Source organism: Neolamprologus multifasciatus, chromosome 7 (genome assembly GCF_963576455.1).
Source record: "Neolamprologus multifasciatus chromosome 7, fNeoMul1.2, whole genome shotgun sequence".
NCBI classification, from domain to species: Eukaryota; Metazoa; Chordata; class Actinopteri; order Cichliformes; family Cichlidae; genus Neolamprologus; species Neolamprologus multifasciatus.
In genome coordinates, this window is record NC_140445.1 from 53,965,584 (window position 1) to 53,990,497 (window position 24,914).

The following is a 24,914-nucleotide window of genomic DNA, read 5'->3' on the forward strand; positions in this document are numbered from 1 at the left end:
CACTGACAAATTAAACATGCTATATTATTTATGCTGTGTATTCTTTTTCCTTTTCCTGTGCTCGTTTTATGAAGTTATACAAAGGACTTGTCACGACGATGTTGACACCGGAAGTGGTGATTTAAAGCGGAGGCATAAACCATGTAGGGTGAATCGCCAACTTCCTTTTTTACTGTGGCCGCCATACCGTGAGGAGCGTGGTTCCCGGCGAGCCGAAAATAACTACCGAAAATGGTGAGAATTTCCATGTTTTTCAAGGCTAACGTGATATAATACACGAGTCTTCATATTGTTGTTCGTGTTGAACAAGCAAGCGCGTGTTTTGTGAATTTGGAAATCATAGGTTCCGATGCAGTATAGCAGCAAATTGAAACGCTCCTAGCTAGCAAAGCTAACACGAGGAGCCATTTTGAGTGAGCGGCTACAAGTTACACGTGTGGCTGTCCTTTCAGGGGTAGATCACTGAAGGCTGATCTTGTGTACTTTGATGGCATCTAAAGTTAGATGGTTATTTCTGTCATTTGAATTTATCCATGCGCTATATTCGGCCGTTATTATTTACAATTAATGTTACGTTTAAACAACCTGGCCAAGTCGTCTTAGCAGAAACAAGCTAAATTGAGGCTAACCGAGGCAGATTTCATGTTGGCTAAATGAAACCTTACTTTGATTGTGTCGGTTAAAGCAGGGATATTTTATTGAAACTGCAATTACGTCAAGATTAATCTGCCTTTTAAATCTGAATTATAAGTGAGTAGTTTTTCTCCTGTCACATGCCTGGATGTCTTAAAGACACATGCTACACAGGTTTACAGACTCTTGAATTGCCTACATAACATTCTGACAGAATACATCTAACGATTGGTTATTTCTTTCTCAGGCTTGTGCCCGACCCCTCATCTCGGTGTATTCCGAGAAAGGAGAATCCTCAGGCAAAAATGTTGTCATGCCTGCAGTGTTCAAGGCCCCTATTCGCCCTGATGTGGTGAATTTTGTGCACACCAACATGCGCAAGAACAACCGCCAGCCTTATGCAGTCAGCGAACTGGCAGGTGAGTGCATAAATGTACTTGGCATATAGTAAACGTTTCATTAAGGTGTTATGTACACAATATAGATTATGTGTTATGTGTGTTTTAGGCCACCAGACCAGTGCAGAGTCCTGGGGTACAGGAAGAGCTGTGGCCCGTATTCCTCGTGTGAGAGGTGGTGGTACTCACCGTTCTGGCCAGGGTGCTTTTGGAAACGTATCCTCTTGATGATTACAAGCGTTTTTCCCACTTTGTAATATGTATACTGAGGCAAACTAAATTCTGTGGGCTTGCTGTGATGGTGTAATTTGCGTCTGACTCTGTGACCAGTGACAGAATGCCTGCTGTCATATGCTGGCACAGATGGCTGATGAACCTTGAGTCTGAGCAGGTATAAAATAGTTATTTACTTAAGTGTTTTAAGTCAGTGGTCCTTGACTTTGGTCTAGATGTGTCGTGGTGGTCGTATGTTTGCCCCCACTAAAACCTGGCGCCGCTGGCACCGCAGGATCAACGTACCCCAGAAGCGCTATGCTATCTGCTCTGCCCTGGCCGCCTCTGCCATTCCTGCACTTGTGATGTCCAAAGGTAAGAGCCAAAAGATGTTTGAATGGGACATGAATTGGTAGAAACCAGCATGGAAATATATTTTGACCAAAAATGAACCCTTTTTGATTCAGCCCAACATTTGACTTGCTGTGATGGTGTAATTTGCGTCTGAGCTTGTGAACAGTGACGGTTGCCTGCCGTCTCTAAGCTGTCACAGAGTATTGATGTCCTTTAAATCTGAGCAAGTGTAGTTAATGCTGTAACTTTGATAGTCCTAGCAGTTTTCTCTGTCATTGTCTTTGACTGATTCTTAACAATCTTCCCTTTTAGGACACCGCATTGAGGAAATCCCTGAGGTCCCACTGGTGGTTGAAGACAAAGTTGAAGGCTACAAGAAGACCAAGGAGGCAGTGCTGCTGCTGAAGAAGCTCAAAGCCTGGAATGACATTAAGAAGGTACAGTAACCTCAAAACACTGAGGAACACTGAGTTTCATCAGTAGTTTCCCCGAAGTCAAATCATTCCTTTTTTTTTTTTTTTTTGAGTTGGCACTAGGAGCAACTAATTATTAATAATGGAGTTTTCTTTGCTCTTCTCAGGTCTATGCCTCTCAGCGTATGCGTGCCGGTAAGGGTAAGATGAGGAATCGCAGACGTATCCAGCGCAGAGGGCCGTGCATTATCTACAACCAAGATGCTGGCTTAACCAAAGCCTTCAGAAATATCCCCGGTAAATGTCCCGGTTAAAATTTAGAATTTATTACGGTGTTAGAAAATGGACATTATGATTCTTACATTTAATTAAGGTATAGTTAAAATGGTTGATTCTATTGGATGAAATGGAATAAAATGACCAAGATTCTAAAACTAACACTTTGCTTTCAATTAAACTAATTGTTTTCTTCATTTATGCATGTGTAACTTCAAGTCTGCCCGAATACTGATGAGTTGTAATTGTAGTGTTTATAGCATAGTTGAGTCTTAAATAAGTCAATTGCCCTTTAAAACTCACTATAGCTTTAAGATAATTGGTTCATCAACATGCAGATGTTTGATTGTGCTGCATTTTGCAGGCATCACTCTGCTGAACGTGAACAAACTGAACCTTTTGAGGCTCGCTCCCGGTGGTCACGTTGGACGGTTCTGCATCTGGACCGAGAGTGCTTTCCGCAAGCTGGATGACCTGTACGGCACATGGCGCAAGGCTGCCTCCCTGAAGGTTGACTACAAGTGAGTATTTGAGTATTTTGAGAGCATGCACTCTAAAAGTACAAGTGCAGTGTATCATGCTGGTGTACAACAGTGATGAGCTTCCACTTCATGGTCCGTGTTTTTGAACTATGTGATATTTAACGAAGTTCTGAGTTTGAGCAACATAAAACTTATCATATGACTTTTTTGCCTTCATGCACGAGGGACTTTAATTCTTGACTCTTCTTCCTTCAGCCTGCCAATGCACAAGATGACCAATACAGATCTGACCAGGATTCTGAAGAGTGAGGAGATCCAGAAAGCACTTCGTGCACCCAAGTAAGCATTTTTCAGTGTAGTTTTCCCCCGAGGTCTTATTTGCCAGCTATGATGATTTTCCACTTCAGGTCCGTGTTTCTGAACCCTGATTATATGGAAGTCCTGAGTGATGCAGAAACTTTCACTGAAGTTGTAGTTAAGCAGAAGCTCACATATTCAAGGGTGGATTGTATTGTCATTACAGCAAGAAGCTCAACCGCAGAATTCTGAAGAAGAATCCTCTGAAGAATTTGAACATAATGCTCAAACTGAATCCTTACGCCAAGACAGCAAGACGTCACGCCATCCTCAAGCATGACCCTGCAGTAAGAGCCTGATCAGTTAAAGATGAAAGTTAAAAACTGTATGTCTATTTGTTGATGGTAACTCAGAGCCCCTCTTTGTTCTCACCATAGATTAAGGCCAAGATGCTGAAACCCAAGAAGAGGCCTGGAAAGAAGGGTGCACCTGCTAAGCCCAAGGCATAAACCAATACATACAGACTGGAGTTCAGTGATGAATAAATCAGTTGTTTCAAATGCATGAGTCAGACCTGTCATTCAAACTTTTTATTCACAGGACTTATTTATTCCACATAAGCTAGCAAAGGTTTTGCATTGTGAAGACTTGGGGTTACAAAGGAATATCAAGCACAGGTAGAGCAGCATTTGTCAAGATTAAATTAAATCTTTAGAAAAAAGATGGCTTTTCAGGAAGGCCTGCAAGGTAGCCCAAAGACTCGTTCAATACATAGTTTCACTTGGCATTTAGGTTTGTACACTTTAATCAGTATAAACAGTTTTATATACCAATAATAGAAATTAGTCATTAGAAGACTTTGATGTGGGTGTTGTAGGCAGAACAGGCCTCACATTATGGTACCATGTGTTGGTGTCAAAGGCTGACTGAGTCCAATGGTGGTGCACAGCCAGCCAGCAAAGTCAACTTCCTCTGCTTCAGAGTTTTTAATGAAAGGATGCACCTGAAGAAAAGGAGAACTTTTAGATGCATAGAGATAAGGAGTTTAATAAGTGAATATTAAGAGTGCAAATCTTACCATCAACTGTTTCAAGTCTGCTCTCTCTGCTGGGTTTTTAATCAAGCTGGAGTGGAAACAAAACATCTTAGTGTAGTTCTGTAAAACACCACTAGGTGGCATAAGATTATGTGCAGTGTAGGTGAGAGAAAACTGTCTTCTACCTACCATTTATTAACAAAGTCCTGGAATTCAGAACTAAATACAGCAGGCAGTTTTGGTGGAGGCTGAAATTTAGAGGTTTGTGTAAGTCAAATACCGCGTTAAATTGCTCCTAAAGGCATTAATACACTGTAGCCTAGCATCTATCTGCATCATACCAGCATGTGTAGATAAATCCAGTAAACTCACCTCATTAACGATGTAATCAAGAAGCTCAAAAATGGCCATCGGAGGTCTGCTGTCTGGGCCATATGCTGTTAAGGGGGTGGAACCAAAATAATCAGCCCCTTGTAGGTTAGATGTGTAATTACTTCAATGACTATGCTGTAACTTATTTAAGCTATTTCATCAGAGCTTTTTGAAATGATATAAAGCTGCTGTAACTTCAGAGTTACAGCAAGAACCAGAGCCTTCTCAGACTTACAGCTGCCGGGTCGCCCAGGGGGCCGCGGCTTTGGGGAGGAATCACTGGAGGCTGCCTCCCCTTCCACTGGGAAGCCGAAAATCTGTTCGAGCTCCTTAGCATCAGGTGGTGGAATAGGAAAGCGTCCAATGGCCATTTCAACCAGTGACAGACCCATGCTCCAGATGTCCGACTGAACAGAATAGTGGGTGCCTTGTAAGCGCTCAGGCTAAACAACACATAACACAAGTAGTGTCAGTTATCAGTAGTATAGCTTTTACTTATTTTATTACATTTCTAAACCTGCAGGTAAATGACAGCTATGTTAAGTGGCACACGTAAACTTGCAGCCAGATTACTGATGAGTTTTCCATTTTAACTGACCGACATGTACGACCGAGTGCCCACAAAGGAGTTGGCCATCGAGTCTATAAGCTGTCCGCTCACTCCAAAGTCACACAGCTTGATCTCACCACGGGAATTCACTAGGATGTTAGAAGGCTTGACATCTGAAAGAGGGACACGCAGTGTTTAGAAGAACACAGTGGGCAAGTGTTTCAACAGGCAGCATCAGCACAGAACAAACTGCTGCAGGCATTTTGTGCTGACTCGTTTTACAGTTTCATCCCTACAACGAAGATTTAACTGAGCCTTTAAATAGGGATTGACTGTATTCTAAGTTTGTATTAAAACAAGAGGTAGGTGATCACTGTGTTGCTGTCAGGTCACGCCTCCACTTCTACGTTAGAAAACAAGCTTTTACACCCAGTATGACCACAATATGACAGAAAGAAATGTTAAAGTGAAAAAAAATCTGTTCAAATGTAACTATCAGAAAAAACAAGAGCTTTAAACTTCCCCCTCAGACATAACAAAAACATACTGGCTAATACAAAAACCAAATCAGACGTCCATGTAATCATATCTTCACCTCTCTGCTAGTGCCAGACATATGATTTGATCTAGACTTTATGTATAGCAAAACTAAGGAAAGGTATTTATGCGTTTAAAGGCCAGGTCAAGAAAATGAAATTATATTTAATTGAAATAGAGACCTCTGTGCATGATCTTGTGCTTCTCCCTCAGGTAGGAAAGACCTTTAATTACCTGCAAAGACAAACATTGCATAACAGCACAGCAAAGGCACGGATAATTTGGTACTGCCAAAGAAGTACAAGAAACTTAGCTCTAGTGTGAGGGCCAGAGCATGAAATAAGTGGGAGAGGTATTAAAGCTACCCACAGCAATGCTGACTTTGCCAAGGATCTGCTCTGGGATCTTGCCTGCTTTCTTCAGTGATTGGTCCAGGGAGCCACCATCCTATGAACAACAGATGGGAACAAACAACACATTTTATCAAAAATAGCTTGTTCCCATGCCGACCAGGCTGTAAATGGAGGGCAAGAAATACCTAACAACTTTCAGTATAGTCTGTAAAAGAAAGCAAAAACACTACGGGGAAAACACTGGCAAGCATAACATTAATAAACTATACCATATGCTCCATGCAGATGCTGATTTCCCCATCGCTGTAGAAAGCCCCGTAGAAGCCCACAATATATGGGGAGTTGCACTCATGTAGCACCTGCAGCTCCCTAATGATCTGGTTCCTGATGGCTGGTTTAATCTCAAGGTGGATCAGCTGGAACACAGCAGGGCTCATGTTTTTAATTATGCTTCCGTAACACAGAGAAGACAAATGCTAGACAACACAAGCATAGACAAGAACATGCTTTATGACCAAAAATGGTCATTAAGGAAAAAGATTTAATATTGAAGCACATCTTGTTTCAGCTAGGGGACAATTTTTAACAGCAACACTTGAGTTTTCGGACGGTCTGCTGTCCCATTAACCCACATTTAAGGCTGTGCACAAACACTGGAGTAATGATGCCTCTTGGACATACTGGAGTAAAAAATAGCTTTCAGACAGCTGTGCTGCAGCTTACCTTCCTTGCCATAATCAGACCCGAGGGTCGGTGGGAAACCTTAAAGACAACTCCTCCGTTGCCGGCACCGAGCTCGCAGATCTTCTCAAAGTCATCGTCCTTCAGCTCTCCCACCTTCTGCTTCTGTGTCAGAAAGGCCTCCAAGCGTTTCCGCTGCTGCTCATCCAACTCGAGCTCCTCTAGTTTTTTCTGCAGTGCCTCCAAGTTTGTTCTTGTTAAGAGTAAAGTAATAAAAGACAGACGACGATGAGAAACGTGAATTATTATTGTATTCAGTTCAGAGACTAAACTGTCAGATCTCCTCTCATTAGATATCAATGACCCGGTGGTCCCACTATTTTCATTCCTCATGCTTTCATCTCACATGATTGGTTTGAGTTCCAAAAGTCTGAATTTGTGAGTCTCCCAAGAAATGTGTGACTTAAAAAGGTGTTTCCGATCCATGGATACCGACTTATGGCAAGTCAAATTTGATTACCAGTCCAAACTTTTAATAGTTAGTGCAACAGAAAAGAGCCAGCAGAGCAGTGTACAAAAACACAAGGCCATAAAAATAAACTTTAATATCCATAAATATTATAAATACAGTATGGTTGCTCCATAGATTGTGTTTCTTCAAGTTAGATATATCTAGATTTCAAACTACTGTTCAACATTAGTAAGGTTTTTCTCCTTGTCACACTCACTCCCCCACATTCAGCTTGCTGGGATCTGCTCACCACAGATACCCACATACTCCTCATCCAGACCTACTGCATCTATTATGTCATCCTCAGAGATAAGACTGAGCTAAGTGTAGTACTCCCGCACATTCCTCAGGAATAATGTTAAACAAAGAGGGAGCCAGCAGAGAGAGCTGGGTGTGCTTTATTATCCCTTTTCATATCCCAGTGTGAGAAAGCTTTAAACGATCTTTCCTTGAGAAACTAATTGTCTAGTGAACTCTGCTGATCTGCTGCCCTTTGACCTCCCACTCAACTGCCTCAAAACACTGTCCACACCGCCACGCACAGCCACTCTAAGACTTTAAAAAGTATTAGCTGGAAGCTGCTGTGAAGACCATAGAGATGTCCTGTTATTAGTGTCAAACATTTGGCCTGTGAATGTTAAAATTTTGCAATTTAATTGTTTACGCTGCAAATGATTAAAGTATCAAACAAAAGCATGTATGATTCATATGTGCTGCTGTCTTCATTCAGCTAAAAGAAAATCATTTAAATGAATTATTTCATTGCCAGCCTACCAGATTTTCGTGACAATACGACTATGTGGTGATGAGAAGATCTTCATCAGTCTTAGTGGTAATTACGCTTTTTATTCCTCATCTTTTTTTTTTTAACTTAATAACGACTCACTGGAGAGCAGCTCTTCTCCCTGCACAGCTCCGCACAGCAAAGGGAGGGTTAAGTGGTTTTATTTTTGACAGTAGGCCTGCATATCCATGGAGACGAGGTGCCGAGTTTGAGCTGGCTGTGGGTGGCGTGGGCGTTTTGTCGACAAGAGCTGGAGGTGGAGGAGGATGAGAGGAGGAGAAGCCTGAAACACTCTACACAATGTACGAGGGAGGGACTACAGTAGCGCCACACTGCAGGCCCCCTCCCTTCCAGGTGCAGGAAGAAGTGAGCACGACGCTGGCCTTTTGAGCTCCATCCGCACTAAAGAACAAGGACATCCAGCAGAACTCGAATGTGAGAAGCACAATAACTCTACACCTTGTTTACACCTCCATCTGTTTACATTCTGTATCTCCCCCGAGTGTTTCTCTTTTCTAAGCATTGCATCGTGTGCAGGTACGTTAAGAGACTATGCAAAATTACCGGATGTGTAAACATAGGTGCCCTGTAAAGATTACAATTCAAGAAACCTGTAGCACGGATAGCTGAACCTGGTGCACAGTAAATGTAACAGATGGGAGAATTACAGTATTTTTAGTGAGTGTCAATCACTTACTGTTGGAGGAATTAAAACCAGGATGAGTTCCTCAGAAAACCTTCTTTTTTTTTTTTACTGTAATTGAAAACTGAGTATCTGTTGCTCTCTAATAAAAAGCATATAGTAAGCAATATGTTAAATAAATAAATTATAAAAAAAAAGAGCCACAAACTATGGCTGCTGTCAATATTTATCAATAATTGAGTTTCCCAGAACCTTAGAGAGGTTTTCACCTATGTGATGGCAGTAGCTTATCCAAGAATAAGGGTCTATCCAAAACAAGCTGTTTGTATTTGTTCTCAGCTCTCCCCTGATAATATTCCATCCTTATGGGCCACTCATTGCAGTTCTCCAATGGCTTGCAGCCATTTCATGCTGAAAAGGCATTTGGCGTGCTGGAATGGTTGTCCTTATTCACAAGAGTGCAACGGTCTGGTTTCAGTAAGAGGCTCATCGATTGGATTAAGCTCATCCACAACCATTATGCAACATATTTGCTCTCCAGTGTCAGCATCCAATCATCTTGTGTCGTGTTGCAAATTACCCAGAATAATGTGCTAATTTAAATGAGCGCTTTGAAACATGATCCCTTTCTTCCCCTTCTGTTCAAAACAGCTGGTGGGTTTTCTTACTTACGGCTACAACGCCGATACATTACGAGAATAGATTTCTGGAAATGTCTCTTTCTGACATTTTTATACCATCTATTTTCATTATGATACACAGTAACTAAATCATAAATGTAAACATTGAAATCAATGACGGTTGAAATTCATTTGGCTGTTTGATTTCAGGGCCATGATATTATTATGCTCGTTTTGGTACAGAGCGGCCCAAGGTGTGCCAAGCAAATATCTCTCACAACATTATAGCAACAGAAGTCTGAACTGTTGCTACAACGCAGAGCGGATCCATCCTTTCATGTTGTTTGCACAAAATTCTGCCATCCGAATGTTGCAGCACTAATCGTGACTCATCAGGATCAGGAAACATTTTTCCAATCTTCTTTTGTCCATGGCCGAGTGTAGCTTTAATTTCCTGTTCTTAGCTGAGAGGAGTTACCACAGAGTGTGGTCTTCTGCTGTCGTAGGGTTTGATGTGTTGTGTGCTCAGAGATGCTCTTCTGCATACCTGGGTTGTAAAGACTGGTTGAGTTATTTTCTTCTGATATATAACATTAACAAGGGAGTGTAGATAACTGCTGCTCACTGAATATTTTTCTCTTTTCAAAACCATTCTCTGTAAACTCTATGGATATGGTTGTTGCCAACCCATCTGGCATCAACAACCATGCAACGTTCAAAGTCACTTAAATCACTGTCCACTTTCTGATGCTCAGTTTGAACTTTAGCTTGTACTCTTGCTCATGTCTGCATGCCTAAATGCAATGAGGATTGGCTTATTAGATATTTGTGTTAACAAGCAGCTGAAATGGTGTATCTAATGCACACTGCAATTATTTCCTAGCACATCTGAATAGATAAACACCCTCATTTTAGAAACTTTACTTGTGTTACATTTGTCTAGTATTTATATTTATTTGATGATCTGAAACATTTAAGTGTGACAAACTCCTGATATTGGTAACATGAACAACATTTGTTACCACAAACCCACCATCTACCATCACTGGATTGAAACTGGTTTAGCTTTTCCTTAAACCCTCAGCCAGCTGAACTCAAACAGAACTGTGTTTTTATGGAAAAGAGGACTTGAGTAACAGCAGTCACTATATGTCAGCAGTGCCACAGTATAACACATTCTCACATGACAGAGGACACATGAACCCTCATTCAAAAACAAACAAACAAAAAAAACCACAGTGATTCAGAATTCCTGATTGTTGCCTCATCCCAACATGTTGCTCTTTAGTCCATTAGAGCCCGGCCAGCAGCAGCAGGAATGTGCTCGGCTCTCGCCAAACATTATGTCATCATCAATAGCTCCTAATGAACAAAGTAGAGGCACAGCTCATCTGTTTAACATTGTCAGCACCCCAATCCAACACGGATTACTTTAAGTCCTGAAAGTTGATCTGTTGTGCTCACTTCAAGCTCCATGTTTTTATGCATTCAGTATTTTTGGTGCTTTTCCTGTCTTACAGACCATCCAAGTCACACATTAGCCACATATTCATACAGCACTTCATGCACATCCACGGCCAATTTAGAATCACCAATTGATCTTTGGGAAGAGGACCCAAAAGAAATCCATGCAAGCACAGGGAAAACATTCAAACTCTAAAAAGGAAGCCAAATGCAAGATTCATGTGCTGCGAGGCAACAGTGCTAACCACTGTACCTAAACGTCATACTTTAACTCTACTACAGCTTTGCACAATTCACTATTCAATATAATCCCCTTTCATCGTATACCAGCCCTTCATGCATCTCCTCACTTCATTCACAGTCTAGAAAAAGACATTTTAGCTCCGGTCCCTTTAAAGCCCCTCTTTCTAAAAGCCCACTTTGTTTTGATTGGCTGTTCTTCTCCTGCTTGACCAGTCATGTAGAGATTCTGAAACCAACATACAAAACCTACAAAATGTCCACTTTTCACATTCTTGCATACACGTTGGAGCTCAAAATCTGATCCAGAACAGAGCAGACAGCGACAACATCCACAGCAAAACAGATTTCAACAGAGTTACTCAATAAGCATTGGGCTCATTTTGATGTCACAAGAAAGTATAAATAAATAAACAGTTTTCCTTCTTTCTTTCTCTTTTAGCACTCCTTCGCAACTGAGAAAGTATTTGATCAAGCTCTAGAACATGGGTGTCAAACTCTGGCCCGCGGGCCAAATTTGGCCCGCAGCCTAATTACATTTGGCCCGCGAAGCCATACAAAATTAATATTAGAGCTGGCCTGCCAGTATTATACAGTGCATGTACTGCTAATACTACAATTCCCAGAATGCTCTGTTGGTGTTTTGGCACGTCAGTCATGACAGGACCCATTAGCACCCTCTCCTCTGTTGACCATAGTCATAGCAACCATGCAAATACTGCCATGCTACCTATCCCAAAATGGCAAAAAGAAAGGCAGAAAACAGGAGCTTTCTGGACAGGTGGGAGAATATAATGAAAATTTGATAAATGATAAAATGATAAAAATTAAATTCAGAAGGCTGCAAATGCATTTTTTATTTAAGAAATGAATTCCACTGATGTGTTATTTAATTGGAATTTTGATTTTGCATGTGTGCAATATTAAGTTATATATACGTTTATATAAGTTATATATATTGTTTAGTATTAAGCTTTGCTTGTTCCATATTCAGTTTTTCAGCAAAACTTGTTTGAGTCCATAAGAAAAGATTCCTTGTTATATTTGGAGGAAGATTTTTTTTCAATGAATATTAATGTTAGCCCGCGACTTTGATCCAGTTTTGAATTTTGGCCCACTGTATATTTGAGTTTGACACCCCTGCTCTAGAACTTGCAGATAACTCTTAAGTAGAGCACTGAAGAAAAATTTCCAAGTCCAGTGGTTCAGAATCTGGTGATTCTTGGGGCCCTTTCTGTGCCCATATAAGGACATCCCTGCCTTACTGACATCAACTAGGCAAAAGGAATGTAAAACAAAATGTCTGCAGCAGCCTTAGCTTTAGGTTCACAGGAATTACATGTACATGATTATCAGCTGATATATATTTTAATGGTGAGAAGCTGAGAAGTAGACTTTCCATCTAATGCAAGCCAAAGTCAAACATCTGCCCTTGGCTAAAACTAAACTGAATCTTTAAAAATCAGAAGAGGCGGTTCTATTTTTGGTAGCATTTACATGTATCATTTCTTGTATCAATAAACACGAGAACTCAAAAGGTTTTGAATGAATTCTGATCAAACTTTGTAGGGGTGTAGAGTGGGGTCATGTTAACAATCCATTCAAGTTTGGCTTACATCCACCAAGGTCTTCAAGGTCAACCAAATGATTTGTTGGGCAAAAACTGACAAAAAGTCCTACAAGTTTTACACTTGTGGCATGTGTGACATGTATTGTCAACATATAGAGTGTATTGTATATACTGTGTAAAGATTTTAAATAGGTCACTTATAACCTTTGACCTCTCCAAGGTCAATAGATTAATCCGAAGGTCAAAGTGATACTAGTGATCTGTAGAGCTATTTTTAAAACTATGTTTCTTACTGGTCAAACTTTTCTAAAATATATTTCACCTTTCAAGCTATGCTCCAAATTCATTTGTACTGGGAACAGTTAAGAAATGATACTGGTTTATGGGGATTTTAAATACCACATTATAGTTTGTATCCAAATATCATGTCATTGACTTTTGGCCTCACTTTTACATTTCTACTACTCTAATTTGTATCTTACTAAAAACTTCCTAAAGTATATTTCTTCCTGTTTTTTGTATTTTGTAAATCTTAATGTGGTGGACTAGTGGACACATTAAAAAAATCTTTCTTGTTTCTTTAAAATTACCATTACTTAATGCAAAATGGTATTCAAATGTGACTCAGTGTCATTTTTTTTAGTCTTTAATTCATTGCCAAAGACACAGATGGCCTTCAGATGTGCGCTCTAACAACGAAACAATAATATATTCAGACTCTACAACGCATCAGAAAAGCAGCCATCATAACCGATGACACGTTACGTAATTCTCATCTCAACCGATCCAGCTTGTTGCAGGACTCACTGGGCTTTTCTCTGCAAACTGAGGGCTAGAGGAGGATGTCAAAACAATTTTATGTCTCCATTACTGTGTTTTGTCAAACAGTGGTGGGAGCAGGCCTTTGCAGAACTTCTTCAGCAGACAGAAATATAATTCTGTGTGCTGCCTCGCTGGAAAGCTCCATCTCTGACTAATCACACCAAGTGGGCTGTGAGAGTAACACGGAGACCTGTCCATCTATGACACCACAAAGAGGACTTGACAGCCAAAAGTTACATAAATATTATAATGAGAAACACAGTAACAATGATAATTTGTGAAAATGACCTGTGGCATGAGTAAAACGGGAAAATGAATGAAATCACGAGGACTTAGCTATTTAGCACTTGAAATGATAAAGTGAAATGAGTTTTCAGTTTTCTCCATTTTACATCATTAAAAATTAAACTTCTTTAACTGTTTGATAGCTGATTAGTGTGCAACAAATAGTCCAGTTATCATGTAGTGTACGGAATTATGATTTAGTGGCTGTTTTAATAACTGTTCACACATTTTTTTAGAGCCAAACATTATCAATGTGAGCAACCTCTGTTTATTCCCTGTTTTATTTCAGTGTGAACGGAGTATCTCTGTGTCTTGGATTGTGCTCGAAGAGTAAATCTAAAGAATTAATCAATCAATGCTGTAGCCTATATAAATGCTACATGCAACCCAAACCACATAAGCTATTTGAGGAATGGTCAATGGTTAACGTGTCAGTAACTTTTCAGATTTAAAAAAAAAAAAAATTCATTTTCTCAGTACAGCAACAGATAACAATGCAAATGATCAATAGTTGCAGTAGAGGACAAGGTTTCAGGAACCCACACAAATACTTGGTGCAGAGTACTCGAGCACACACACACACGGTATTGGCTGCTGTCATACTGAATGTAACATATATTAGGTTATATATCAGAAAGCAGGTATCTGTGTACTACATTCCCCTACCTGAATATCAGAAGCAGATTAATATTGACACTCACTCTGTGGCACCGCTGCCGTTGATAGTGTTTCCATCAGGGATGGGGTTGAGTTGGATCGGCTCAGGCTTCCTTCTCTTCTGCATGTTACGTGCAAGAAACAAGCTGGTGTACAAAAAAAATAACAACAACAACAAATCAACACACGAGCTGCAGCAGTGTAGACGGAAGCCCGATACAGAAGGGGTCTCTGATATTGAGAAGACACTGTTTATCGGCACTGACTGACAGGGGAAGAAACAGGCAAGGGTTGTAATGCACTGCAAGGCTGAGCAGCTGATTTCTTCTTAATGGGTGGAGGTGAATGAAACGTCACAAAATATTTTCATTGGTCTTCCGGAAAGCGTGGCTGGGCTTGTTGCAGCTCTCCCTCTGCTGGTGATAGGCGGTATTAACATGCTGTTACCTAAAGTTTCGTTTAAACTTTAAACGAACGGGAAGGCGGTCACTAAAAGGAGCCTATTAGCCAAAACTAGAGTAGCTTTGCATTAAAAAAAACTTCATTTATAAGAAATGCTGTCACTGACTTCATCCTAAAACAAATCACTTTAGCCTCTTTCTTCGGATTGGCTGCCCCTCCTAAACTGAAAGTTTGAACAACAATTGGATGGGCCCAGAGCTGAGTGCTTTAAGGGCTTTAAACTCTCACTGACATAAATGATCTGAAACTGAGCACTTAAAGAAGTCTGAAATCTGAGCTTTTGGCTCACAGGGATTACTCATACATAAACTGACCTCTTTATTCGAAACTTCGACCACATTTAACATGGCCAATGTTAAATATGGAAAAATATGACATAACAATGAAAGAAAATAAGTAAAAAGATAATAGGTCCACTTTTAGGACCATTAGCTCACATCCTTTTAATAATAATAATAATAATAATAATAATAATAATAATGGTAATACCCAGTGATTTTTACTGGGAAATGTAGCCTCTGGATACAGAGGCTCTGACTATCATTGTCCAAAATGGCATAAAAACCTATAGATTACCATAACATAAACAAGGACTGCTTTCCTCCACAGGGAACCACACAGTCTGCTACTAGAACAAACTCTAACAAGCAAGCAAATGACAATCACCCCACTAAGCAATAAGTATGATGTTTATGAGGGCCCATAAAATGGACTCTCTGAAAACCATCGAAAACCAGCTAGAACTAGAATGGTGACAGAAAAAGTAAAAATATGTGATGGAAGTGTATTTCAGGACCTCGTATGACCACTAATGACCTTGCGAACAACAGAAGGGACGTTATTAAAAACGAGGCTGACAGAGACTGAAATTCAAAGGATAAAAGATAAAAACATCTCAAGAGCGGGGAAGAGATGTGAATCACCACGAAAACAATGTTGCCGCAATAAGTGCTGAGGAAAATGAGCAGAGCGATGAAGTAAACCAACCGAATGAATCAGACCACCCAAATGCAACACAGTGCTGATGAAAAAGTAGAGGAAATGGTAAACAACATCCTGACAAAATGGGAGACTGTAAAAGAAACATTGATGAAAGACCACTAATGCTAAAGATTAAATGTGACAGGCATGCAAAATCAGCATTAACCCTCTCAGGCTCAAATTAAGTTTTTGTTGCTAATGCACAAAAGAATACCTGCAGTGGTACTTCTGAGTAAAAAAACTCATAAAATATGTATGTGGGGTAATCAGGTTGTTAGCTTTTAACTGTTGCAAATCTGCAACGCCTGCCTTGAGAGGGTTAAAAATAACTAATAGAGCAATCATGGTTATTAAGAATAGGCTTAATGATAAGCTATCCCTTGCTGAAGTGAACAAATTATTTTATGCCACTGCCTCTGCAGTCAGTGACATCTTAGGCAACAACAGTGGAGGCAACAACAACAACAGATATCCAAAAAAATCCAGAAACTGGGAGACCCTGGGGAATGATGGCGTAACAAGCTTCTGGCTAAAACAACAGCACTACATGAAAACCTGACACGATCATAGAAAACCACGAAGAATGGCCTCCTTATTGTTAGTGTCCAACTAATGCAGTTGACTAACAAGGGGTACTACTTAATCCTACACTGTGCAAGACTTTAAAATGAATACCAATAGCCAGATCCTACAAGAATCTGGTGGACAACAACTTGCTAGCACTAAAACAAAAATACTGTAGTTATGTAGGAGTTATGTAGATCAACTACTTATGAATAAAGCCATAATGAAGGCGATTAAGACTGGGAAAAGAAATAATCTTACTCCTTTTGGTTGACCAAAAGAAAGTATTCAGCTCTGTTCAAAAAAAGAACATTTCAGGGAAAAATAAAATACAAAGGGAAGTTGGTGATTCTTCCTTAATCGGCTGTTCGAGTCACAGTGAATCTGTGTCTTTGTGTTACCATTGCAATAGACTGGCAACCTGTTTAGGGCGTACCACAACTTACTCCTACTGACAGCTGTATTCGGCTCCAGTCTCCCTGTGACCCTGAATATGATGAGATGGATCGATGGATAGAAAAGATGTTCTGTACTCTCTGTACAAAACAAAAACATTGGACACATACCTCAAACATAAATAAGACAATCTCCTTACCAAAGCTAAAGATAGTTAAAGAACTAAAAAAAAACAAGAAAAATCATTATCACTGCACTAATGAAGCCGTTATATTCAACAGAGAGCTCAATATGCCAAAGATACAGCTACTAGAAAATGAGCCAACCACCCGCTAAGCAGAAATGGCAGGCAAACATCAAACCCTATAACAATGAAAGAGAAAATGGCAAGAAAATGCTCCGGACAGTATTTGAAATGTATAAATGGCAGAGATTTGGACCAAACAAGCTGCTGGCTTAAAACAGCAGGCCTATAGTCAGAAACTGAAGGGCTCATTATTGCTGCTTAAGATCAATGCATTAAGACCAACTGCTACTGAAAAGATGAGGCTGAACTGAATTGAACTGAAACAAGCTCTTGAAACATGGCACCAATTCAACGGCCTTGACAAATGTGACAACTTTTAAAAAGTGGAAATTAACAAACACTGAATATGTGGCAAATAAGAAGAGACAATAGAACATCTAGTGTCTGGCTGCTGTGAATGAACTCAAACAGAACAAATAGACTTTTATATCTTTCTAACTTAGATCTGTCAAAAAAATTGATAAACAAATCAAGACCAACATGACTTAGTTAATTAGTTAGTTAGTTGTCTCCTCATCATCCTCCCCTCACAGCAGATAACTGCCCCACCCTGAGACTGGTTCTATTGGAGGTTGGCCCCTAGACAGTGCTCACATAATGAGGACTTTATCCATTAAGATGGCATTGGTAGTTCTGTTCAAGGAATAAGCTTGGCCTCATGCGTGAACAGAGCAGGACTTTAAGAATGATAATCTCTGGAGAGATCTGAAAATGGCAGTGCACCATTGCTCCCCATACAACCTGCTGTAGCTTGTGAAGTTTTGCAAAGAAGATTGGGAGAAACCACCCAAATATAGGTGTGCCAAGCTTGTAGCATCCTACACAAAAATACTCGAGGCTCTAATTGCTGCCAAAGACGATTCAAGAAAATACTGAAAAAAGGCTATTTTGAGTGAAAAATGAATTAATCAAGTGATGACATGACAAAATGTGAAACAAGTGAGGCTCTAACTGAGTTAGGACTTTACTCCATTTTGGCTGGAAAAGTATATGTTGCTTTATGCAATTTAGCCCTTGATCGCAGGCAGGGTCATAAGGTAAAGAAGTCACAAACTGAATAAATGAGCAGGAATTTGGAAAAAATAAAGTTCTGTCAGACAAATGTGTGTTTTTCATTTGGCTGCTTGACCAGTTTTTAATTTTCATATTAAATATTAGTGAGTCTAACATTCTTAATCGAGAAAAATCTGACATGTGAAATCAGGAAGTAATTGCCCCAACATAGATCCCAAGCAAAAATGGTAAAAAACAAACAAACAAACTGGTTTATTATTATTATAAGTAAAAGGTATGTTGTTAAATAAACATAGATGAGTTAAAAGGATCATCTGAAATTGGAAAGACTCAAGTGGATAAATAAGTGGATAAATGTATGTAGCCACTTTCTACCACTGCAAATTACAGGTTTTATATCAGCAGTTTTTTTAAACTCAAACAGGATTAGTTTGAGGCCACAAAAGTAGCTATAAGAAAATAAAAGGATTCAGTAATTTTCCACCAGAAGGTTATTCCGGCAATTCAAGGACATCTTTGAAACATCTTGTATAATTGTTTGAGGAGACTTGATGTTTGTCAGAATTTTGTGGGCCCATGTGTAAGGGACACCTCATGAATTGTGTTAGAGCAAGTAGTTGCTTTTCTAAGTAATGGCGAGTTTCCATTTCATGGGGAAATCTAATAACATGGCGACTTATTTGTTCGGAGTTTGCATTTTTAAAAGACAATATAATTAGGGAAGACGTATTTAATTTGCACTCAGCTGGGTGCACCTGGATTTAATGACAGGTACATCTATTACAATACAGCACAGCAGCTCTGCTTACAGGTTTTGATGGCATCATCAGAAAATTCTGTGATAAATACATTGCTGTGATCTTACTTTGCAAGATGTCATTTGTGCCATTAACATATTTATAAGGAGATATTTTTATTTAAACAGAAATTTAGGCATTAATATAGACACTACTAAAAATAATACCAACGATAATGACACTCAATCATCAGTATAACGCAAAGTTGGTTAACAGATATCAGTCTGTCCAGTTATGAAGTTTCACTTTCACAGTTTGAAGAATGTGGAGGAAAGGCAAGGCCAGCTGGACACGGCCATCGAACACGGCCAACAGCAGGGCAAGTATCCACTCCTTTGTGCAAGGAGAAACTGAAGGATCACGATCAGACCCCTACAAAATGACCTCCAGCAGTTCCCTTAATTTTTTTGAACAGTGTATATTAGAAGCTCCTCTGAGTATAATGCAGCCCATTTTAACGGCACCATAACTCGAAATCATTCGATGCAATTAACATCTCTGTCACAGAGTCAGTGATGAAAGAAACAGTCGCCACCAAGTCTATATCTAATTAACATGAATCATGATTGATCTACAAAAAGTTGTGTTAAATATGTTTCCTCATTATAAAATAATAGCAAAGGAAAAAGCTAGAAACTGCATGTTGTAGTGCAAATAAACAAGATTTGACTGAAGTTGGCTACTAAAAACATAGTGACGACAAAATAAAGCGGTGCAAAAGAAATGAAAACTACCCAGCCCTCTTTACTCCAAGATATTTTATCCCTTATGTTGTTATCATTATTTTAAGTTATTTTAAACTACTATTAATTTAAAAATATTTCAAAATACCAATGATACACATGACCTTCATCATGCTTAAATGGTTTCTATTCTTTTATTCTATAGGTGTTAGGTATTTACATTAGATGCCAGCTCAGCATATATATATGTATATGTATATATATATATATATATATATATATATATATATATATATATATATATATATATATATATATATATATATCTTACATCTATCTTACATCTAATGTAAATACCTAACACCTATAGAATAAAAGAATAGAAACCATTTAAGCTGAAGAATAAAGCAAGAGACTCTGATAAAATTACCATTCTGCCAGTTGCTTGTTATTAATATTTTAATATAGGAAACTCATAGGAACAATCTCAAAAGCCATTTGTGATTAATTCGCTGTCAAACTATAGTTTTGATATAATGTAGTATTTATATACAGTGGTAATTAAACACATACCAGTTAAGTTAAACCTGGCAAACAAAGCAATGACAAGGCTTATTTATAGTGTTTTTCCTCTTTTTTCTCTTCCTCCCACATTACTTTAAAACTGCAACATCTTCAAATGAGTTGACTTGTAAATAACCCAGTCATCTCATTTGAAGATAGTGTTTTAAAATCATTTTACTATTTTAGGTCATAGCCTCTCAGAAAGGCAGTGAAATTTTCTGTTCGTGCTCTGCTCCTGTTTTATTTATTTCAGACCAAAATCGCCAAGGATTCTGTTTCTGATTTCATCCACAGCAATACCCTCCCCTCTTTAATACTTCCCTTTGTACATTTGCTATCTTTTATTATTGTTGACACCCGCTGTGGCTGTTTAGAAGCTGCTGATTCTTTTCATACTGTACAAGAGGGTGGATTCTTACAGAGGCTCAGACTTATGTCTTTTCTTTCTCCACTAATGCTGCCACCATCTGAATGTTCTTTTGCCCGTATGTTGTAAAATAAATCTGTGTCCGGTGGATTTTAAATAAGACGAAGCTCATTAATTAACCATAACATGTTGTAGTATTTGAGAGGGGAAAAAAGAATGGTAAAATTATAATTTCAAAAAACATACTTATTTATTCATCAGTTATTAACATTTTGAAATTTAGTCTATTTGTACAAATGTGGTTCTTAACCTGGAAGGTGGCCTGAGGGTTGTGGAGATGGTTATAAAGTTAAACTCATTTGGAGCATGCTTCTGACTAATAACAGTACCGAACACCCAGTTTTGGTTATTCTTTCTGCGCCGCTTTCTCCTCTCTCTTATTCCCCCTCTGCAGGGCAGAGAACTACTCTTCCCCAAAATGTAATCTGTACTTACCTTAAAGTGATATAAGCTGCAAAAAATGGCATTTGCATTTTCTCTTCATAAAGAAGGCTGATCTTCACAATGATCGTATAAACACATTAACATTTCAGAGGACAGACTCATGTTGCATTAATGATGGGGTTTTGTGTGTGTGTATGTGTGGGTTGTTTTTTTTTTTTTGTTATCATATTTGCAGCAAACTGTGTCCTCTAGTAAAGGACCCAGTAGCCTACAAGCATTTTGTCAAACAACTGTTAAACAAGAGCAGACTATAAAAAAGCAGAGATTTAATCCTCTGTCTACTTTTTACGCACTCCCAAGTGTTGTTCACTATTTTTTTTTAACATAAAGCAATGGAGATAAAAACAGTAAGAAAAAGGGGAAAAACATCATCACAAAAGTTGCAGAGAAGGACATGAAACATACAGCCAGTACATATTTAAAATTCTTTCTTAAATACTTTGAGGCTAGTGCTCCTAACCACCAGAGAGTCCACAGCAGCGATGGAAGAAGGAGGATGGAGAAGACAATGATGACCGCCATTAAGTCAAAAAAGGCTTGCTTCCTGAATTAAAATCGCTGACTAAACTACTCTTCCCAGCTGGAGATGGGACGCTTTGAATAATTTTCATCCCTAAAAGGAGTCATTCGACTAAAAGTTTTTGTTTTGTTGGGGAAAACTGCTCAGCTCAAACTCTTTGATCTCTGTGAAAAAAACATATACTAGATCTACCAAAGAGTAGATTCACCTGACATTCTCTACCCTAATGATGTATTAGCTGTCAGCCTAAATGTAGCGTGTAGATTAGACATCAAGCAGAACTTTAAATCGACTCCCATTTTTACAATTTACCCTGAAGTCTCTGCACATCGTCCTGACTGACACAAGGCCAGTGAGCCGTGCCTGTTTTACCAAAAGCATCTTGCTGCCATAATCAGCTTTTTCTTCATAAACCAGGACTGACAGAGAGGAAAGATTGGCCCATAGACAGGAAACCTGAGAATTGTAAGTTTCATTTGACAAACTGCACTGTGGGCACTTGAGCTTAACCGACCTTTCTAGAGTTTTGGTATCTAATATGGACCATAAAACATCTACAGCAGTGTTTTTCCATTCTGAGGGGTTGGAACACCTCACATATAGTCACAGAACCGTAATTAGGATGACAAGAACAGCATTATGCTTATTTTGGGGCTGTTTGGGGAACCTCCGATCTGAAGAAAGACCATTGTTTTTGCACACTGTGCCAGTGAGATTGAAGGGGATCATATTTCATAAAATGAAAGAAAAAAATATAATTATTTCTAATACTAATTGTACATAAAATCATGTGGAAAAAGTAACTACATCACTACTAAATTGTTGCCTCTCTTTGAAAGCAGACACTAACCCTAAGCTTCTTCAATACGCTGCTTACAAATAAAGATGGAACACTTAAAGTGAAACATTGCTATTCAATAAAAATATCAGTACATGTAATGGAAAAAGTAAGTAGACTTGTATCAGACACTTTTCATATATTTAATTTCTTGTGGGCACTTTGCATAATTTCTCCAAAGTCTCAGATATTGGGCTGCCAAGGTTTTTGACTATTCTCCATGTAAAAATCCTTCAGATGCCAGGGTGAGTGTTTTCTTGCTTGTATGGACTGTTTGAAATGTTCCCCACAACATTTCAATAGGATTCAAATGTGAGCTTTGACAAGACCATTCAATAACTTGCTCTTTATTTGTTTATAAGGCATTCCTTCGTGGAATTTCGAATGTGCTCCGAATCAATATTCAATTGAAAGGTCCACTTCTGACTCAAGATAGCAAACATCAAGCAATCCCAAAAGATAACATTTCAATTTTTTTGTTTTTCTTTTCTTTTCTTTTCTTTTTTTTTAAATTTGAAAGTGTTTTTTGTTTGTCTGTATTACCTTTATCTGCAGGTGCTCAAAGACATTCAAATACATGACTGTAGTAGGTGCTGAGTTATCTAACACTCCAATCTTTTGCAGTGCTGGTAACTTATTTTTTTTATTTGTGCTTGATTGCATTTAACGCCTCCTCTCAAAAAGTCGTTTCACCTGTTTTTTGGTTTTGTTCTGTTTTTACATGTCATGGATGTTTGACTTTCACTTTTCTGAATGGAGTATGTGTGCAGTTTGACACAGAAGTGCTTTTCATCTTGATCTACTGAAAGAGGAAAGTTTCTCACCTTCATTCAGAGGTTAAGACATGTACGTGTGATGTGCAAACATGAAATCTCCAGTGCACCTGCATTAAAATGGGATTTTCTAAGGCGGGACGCATCTTACGTGTGACAGGAAAAGCAGAATTTGAACATCTGAATATTCATAGATTCTATATTTTCGAAGACACGTACTCAAGATAGAGAAAATCAACTAAATAATTGAACTTTTTGTCAAAAAACACATAGGAGATAAATTATCATTCAAAGCAGAGAATATGCAGTGTTGGGGAGTAACGGAATACATGTACCGCCCTTACCTATTTAAAATACAAAATATGAGTAACTGTATTCTGTTACAGTTACCGTTTAAAAAGGTGGTATTTAGAATACAGTTACTTTGTTGAAATAAATGGATTACACGGCGGTACTTCCCTGTTTCATATTGTGGCGAGTCAGGCCTGTTTGGGTTTTGTTTGACAGCTGTTCTGTAGTTCCAGGCGGCAGCGTTACGGTTGCCATGGTTACAGGGTGCCGCTCTCTCTGCGTGTTTCCTGGGTGAGAGAGGCCTTTTTGTTGTTGTTGTGCTAAGCTAATAGGCAGAATGCTACAGGTATAGCTTTAAAGAATGTAGCATCATAGGCAATGTAGTCCGTGCTGCAGGGAGAATGGACTGCCATACCCGTTATGTGTCTGTGAGCGAGGGAGGGAGAAAAAGGAAAAGTACGAGCTGTCATCGAGCAAAAACGGGAGCTGGAAGCATGTAAATATAATAATAACCACTGCAGCCAAGAAGAGTGCCTGACGAGCCCAGTTGTAAGTAAGCTATTAAGACTCGACTGTACACCGTGTTCGTGTTTTCCTCTGAAACAATAAGTTCTGTTGGAGCAGCCTTTCAACGCCTCTCTCTGTCTCTGCTAGCAAAGTTGACCCAGACAACAAAGTAAAGCTATTTTTCGGACATGGAACCCACCATATTAGCCAGAGGTCCCTTTACTACGGTTCGGAGCCGCGGACCTTCAGTAACAGTAATAAATCACAGCAATAGTACATTCATGTAGTAACAGCATGATAATATATTAAGTAATCCAAAGTATTCAGAATACGTTACTCTCATTGAGTAACGTAAGGGAGTACGTTACAGAATACATTTTGAGGCATGTATTCTGTATTCTGTAATGGAATACATTTTAAAAGTAACCTTCCCAACACTGAGAATATGTATATATATCTTCAAATGTCCAGAGGGCAGGAAGTTGAAAAGTGTTGAAAATGTGATCTGTGGATAATCCTGAATAACGGGGACATTAATTCTGGAGGAACTGGGGGGTTATCCAACCTTGTAAATATTAAATGAACTGTGTTGCTTGGTACATTGAGAAAAACCATGAAACAAGAAAGATGGTGGTCAAATTTACCTGAAATTTATTTGTCTGTTGTTGTTAGTTTTAGTATTTTTAATGAACAGGTTTGTTTTACTGAGAGGCTGAAAAACAAAAAATGTCATTGGGTATGTTGCACCTAAAGGAAGTCAGGAATCACTTCTGAGCAAACAGTGTGGGTAATAAAAAAAAGATAACAAAAATTGAGATTCAGATATATATACAGTCTTCTAGCCACTATGACAGCTGGGACTGGCTCCAGCCCCCCGCGACCCTGAATTGGATAAGCAGTTAAGAAAATAGATAGATAGATGGATCTGTATATACAGTCTATCACAAAGCCAGCCTACCGCCCTGATATGGTCAAAACAAGTCCGCTCTTTACTCCACTTTCCAGACACTGCTGTGCCATCAGGAGACAACAGATGAGACATAAAAGAAACAAGCTCAGACGGGCTGATTGAGGATGAGCAGTAGTGTTGGAAAACCAGAATACACTATGTCTTGTTTGATGCTGTGGATTTGTTGCCTCATCCACCACTACTTT

General features: G+C 39.0%; 2 protein-coding genes and 4 non-coding genes across 6 annotated transcripts; 5 read left to right on the forward strand and 1 right to left on the reverse strand.

The window, feature by feature from the left end:
* The first annotated feature begins 102 nt into the window (after positions 1 to 102).
* Positions 103 to 3,626, forward strand: rpl4 (ribosomal protein L4). The gene is made up of 10 exons (XM_085165353.1): positions 103 to 234; positions 881 to 1,052; positions 1,141 to 1,247; positions 1,481 to 1,619; positions 1,911 to 2,035; positions 2,179 to 2,308; positions 2,652 to 2,808; positions 3,025 to 3,108; positions 3,293 to 3,413; positions 3,504 to 3,626. Exons 1-10 carry the CDS (start codon positions 232 to 234, stop codon positions 3,573 to 3,575), a joined length of 1,110 nt encoding a protein of 369 aa, XP_085021479.1. The 5' UTR covers positions 103 to 231; the 3' UTR covers positions 3,576 to 3,626.
* LOC146515455 (small nucleolar RNA SNORD16) lies at positions 1,323 to 1,421 on the forward strand. The gene has a single exon (XR_014875523.1). It is a non-coding gene; the product is annotated as a small nucleolar RNA SNORD16 (small nucleolar RNA).
* On the forward strand, positions 1,726 to 1,824 carry LOC146515456 (small nucleolar RNA SNORD16). The gene has a single exon (XR_014875524.1). It is a non-coding gene; the product is annotated as a small nucleolar RNA SNORD16 (small nucleolar RNA).
* Positions 2,876 to 2,946, forward strand: LOC146515457 (small nucleolar RNA SNORD18). The gene has a single exon (XR_014875521.1). It is a non-coding gene; the product is annotated as a small nucleolar RNA SNORD18 (small nucleolar RNA).
* On the forward strand, positions 3,152 to 3,218 carry LOC146515458 (small nucleolar RNA SNORD18). The gene has a single exon (XR_014875522.1). It is a non-coding gene; the product is annotated as a small nucleolar RNA SNORD18 (small nucleolar RNA).
* Positions 3,627 to 3,641: 15 nt separating the features above from the next.
* Positions 3,642 to 14,533, reverse strand: map2k1 (mitogen-activated protein kinase kinase 1). Its single transcript, XM_085165352.1, has 11 exons — positions 14,236 to 14,533; positions 6,638 to 6,848; positions 6,184 to 6,330; positions 5,931 to 6,008; positions 5,744 to 5,795; positions 5,073 to 5,197; positions 4,710 to 4,917; positions 4,475 to 4,539; positions 4,292 to 4,350; positions 4,145 to 4,190; positions 3,642 to 4,069 (listed from the first exon to the last, which is right to left on the reverse strand). Exons 1-11 carry the CDS (start codon positions 14,316 to 14,318, stop codon positions 3,956 to 3,958), a joined length of 1,188 nt encoding a protein of 395 aa, XP_085021478.1. The 5' UTR covers positions 14,319 to 14,533; the 3' UTR covers positions 3,642 to 3,955.
* Positions 14,534 to 24,914: the final 10,381 nt, after the last annotated feature.